The sequence below is a fragment of the Neopelma chrysocephalum genome, unplaced genomic scaffold (genome assembly GCF_003984885.1).
Source record: "Neopelma chrysocephalum unplaced genomic scaffold, ASM398488v2 Primary Assembly neopelma1_147610, whole genome shotgun sequence".
NCBI classification, from domain to species: Eukaryota; Metazoa; Chordata; class Aves; order Passeriformes; family Pipridae; genus Neopelma; species Neopelma chrysocephalum.
In genome coordinates, this window is record NW_020933415.1 from 1 (window position 1) to 3,385 (window position 3,385).

Consider the following 3,385-nt stretch of genomic DNA (forward strand, 5'->3'; position numbering starts at 1 on the left):
CACAGCAAGCCAGAAAGCACGTCCACCTTCCTCATTCAAAGCATAGAAGGAGGGGAGAAGACAGGAAGGCCTCTCCTTCTTCTTCCACCCTGTCACTGGCTTCTGAGAGACCATTAAGCATCACATCTCTGCTCACCATGTTGGAGCAAGACACTGGCTACATGTACAGATCCCAGTGACAGATGGAGAGGGGAGACTTTGAGAAGAGACCACAGCAGCAACAACCTGACCATGTAACTCAGGAGTGAGAGGCCATACTGCAGCCAGACCTGTGTCAGTCTTTCCTGGCAATCCACTGGTGAGGAGAAGTAAGAAATTGATGGCAGAATATATGGGATGTAATTCTTCTATGATTGCACTGCACTCACCACTGGAACACCTCTCCCCTATGATGGTGCTGCTGCTGAGTCACAGGAGCAAGACATCTGATTAACCTTCCAGAGCACCTCCACCACACCAATCACGGTGCCAAAGCATATCAAGCCTGATCCCACTGATGCACAAGAAAGGAAGATGAGGCTGGGGACTCAGAATCACCAAAGTGCATGTCTTGCAGAATAGTTAGCAGGTCACCCAAAAACATGCTTCAGCAAAGGACAGAAACCACCAAGTGTACCAGTAGAGAGACCCTTATGCCTTGTCGACAGATCCTATCACAGATTTTTGCACTGCAAGTCCACACTAAGAATGTAGATTCTAGGGATGAGAAAGATAGGGAAAGGAGTCAAGTTTCAGAAGAAATAATGCCTCATTTCACACAAGCATGAGAAATGAGTATGATCCATTATTCTTACTGGTACCTATCAGATGAGAGTCATTACCAGCTTTGATTATACTGGCTGTGGTCTTGTGAAGGACTTCATCCCTGGGGGCATCTGTGGGATTTGTGATGCCTTCAGAGCCATGTCTTGATTCATTATCTGAAGGCAGAGGTGGCTGAGTTGGGTCTTTGTGGTGGGCATCATCAGGAGAGGTAACAGCTGTTACCAAGATGCGAGTTGCCCATGCTTCCTTGGTTATATCTTCTGGTACCAGAACATCAGTGGAGGCTGTGACTGTTGTGATGATGGCTAAGTTAACTTCAAAGACATTTAAAAACCCTATCTTAAAAATTTTTCCCTCTTTATTTAATTTAGTAATCTCTAGTCTTTTATTTATTAGCCTTTGTAGAATATGCAGTGAGAAGAAAAAAAACCCAAACCCACAAGCAAAGAATATCTTCTGTATATGACACGCTTTTTGGGTTGTCTGTTCCTTCACTAACACCCTAATAATAAAGTTTAATATCAATTTAAAATTACACTACTGAAAGTTATTGTCAGTAAGCAAAATCAGACACCGAAATATGCATTTACAAACAATGCAGCCTAAAGTGTTAGTTTTGAAAATACCTCACAAACACTACTTAGAAGGGCAAAAATAGTAATGTTATTTTCATAATAAAATGAGTATAAGAATTCCTGTTGTTACACAGGAATTATATTAGAATGACTAAATTTAAAACATTTGAATAAATTGCCAAATCATACTTGCTTTTTCATATTTGCAACTGATCTGTCAAATCACATAATCTTAATAAACAATGAACTGTGAAGCTTTACCGAGTCTCCTTCATATTTAGAAAACAGGAGTAGGGGGTAGAGAATACAACTATGTTTTAATCCACGAACTGTATTTTAATTCACACAATCTTTAGCTTTCATAGCTCTTTGGCAAATCCTAAATGTTTTGGATTAAATAATCCTGATGAAAATAGATTTTGAAGAAGAAAAGGGAAAGCATAAATGGTAATTTTTCCTTAGAATTTCTTTTTTAGAAAATGTAAGAGACATGCAAAAACTTCCAAAGCACTATGATGTCATAAAAATAAATAATATTATATTGTATTATATGAAAAAGCAGTATTTTGAACTCAGGTAATTTTAATTGGGTAACATGCAGATCTTAGGAAATTAAGTTAGAACTTTGAGGAACTACATGAACAAACTCCAGTAAATTGTTTCAAATTTTACAGTATTAAGAGACTATGTGGAAATATCAAGACCAGGAAAAGTCAGACATGAAAAGACATATTTAAGTTTATGATTTATTTACGCTACTGGCCATTTCCACAAAGCAACTGCTTTCTCAGTATTCCCATCTACTAAAAATAAATATAAATAAATAATAAAAATAAACCTGAGAAAAGTCAGGGGACATAAGACACAGGGCATTCAGGGAAAAAATATCCTTAAATAGGGAGCAATTCTTGTTGGGATATTCACATGCAAAAAAATGATAAAAATATTTGCACTGCAAGTTCACAACAAGAATGCAGATCTCCAAGATGAGAAAGATAGGGAAAGGAGTCAAGTTTCAGAAGAAATAATGCCTCATTTCACACAAGCATGAGAAATGAGTATGATCCATTATTCTTACTGGTACCTATCAGATGAGAGTCATTACCAGTTTTGATTATACTGGCTGTGGTCTTGTGGAGGACTTCATCCCTTGGGGTATCTGTAGGATTCCTGATGCCTTCAGTACCCTGTCCTGGTTCATTATCTGAAGGCAGAGGTGGTTGAGTTGGGTCTTTGTGGTGGGCACCATCAGGAGAGGCAACAGCTGTTATGATGGTTAAATAACAGATGACTTAAATATAGATTATTTAATCAGCTGCGAATTCCATCAGTGTGCTGCTGTGGCCTTCCCATTCCTATCTCATTCAAGTCTCCTTAAACCACTGTCAACACAAAAAATAAGAGAAGGGAGACCTGTCCCATACAGGTCTACCACTGCTCTCTCAAGGTTTTGATGAGACATTTTCATTTGCTCATCTACTTTTTTACTTAATAAAAAATATTCCCAAGGACAGTGGACACAGGGACATAGATACAGCAGTCCCTGACCTGTGTCCCAGGCTGACTACAGAGCCGCGACTTCCAGGACACTGCCATGTGCTGTTACAGCATATTTTACATTGCAGGTATCAATACTGACAGTAAAGAACCCTTTCTACAGGCACTGTAGAAAGTTACTCAAGACACTGTGAGTGGTGACAAGTTATAATTCATTGTTCTTACTAGTAGTAAGAGGGGTCTGCAAGCGGTTAAGATGGTCTTCACTGTCTGGAAGAATTGCAGGTATCCAACTGACATGGGAACCATCGGTGGTGTTTGCTTGTTCACTTTTCCTTCCAGGTGGAGTGCCGGGTGCCAGTGGCTCCTTGGTTGCTTTCTCTTGGTTAACATCCTCCACAGACTCTGTGACTGGCATGATGGTGCCATGATCAGCTTTAAAATGGAGCACTCACAAAACCACCACCCATATTGTTTCCACATTGTATTTCCATATTGCACCACAGCAAGCCAGAAAGCACGTCCACCTTCCTCATTCAAAGCATAGA

The 3,385-nt window shown here is 39.6% G+C and overlaps 1 protein-coding gene across 2 annotated transcripts; it reads right to left on the reverse strand.

Annotated features, from left to right (window-relative positions):
• Nucleotides 1-443: 443 nt before the first annotated feature.
• Nucleotides 444-3,357, reverse strand: LOC113962348. Of its 2 annotated transcripts, none has more exons than XM_027673112.1 (3): nt 3,063-3,357; nt 2,446-2,604; nt 444-1,055 (listed from the first exon to the last, which is right to left on the reverse strand). In XM_027673112.1, exons 1-3 carry the CDS (start codon nt 3,253-3,255, stop codon nt 754-756), a joined length of 654 nt encoding a protein of 217 aa, XP_027528913.1. In that variant the 5' UTR covers nt 3,256-3,357; the 3' UTR covers nt 444-753. The 2 variants fall into 2 exon arrangements, with proteins under 2 accessions (XP_027528913.1, XP_027528912.1); XM_027673111.1 differs by having other exon boundaries at nt 2,419-2,604.
• Between the last annotated feature and the right edge of the window lie 28 nt (nt 3,358-3,385).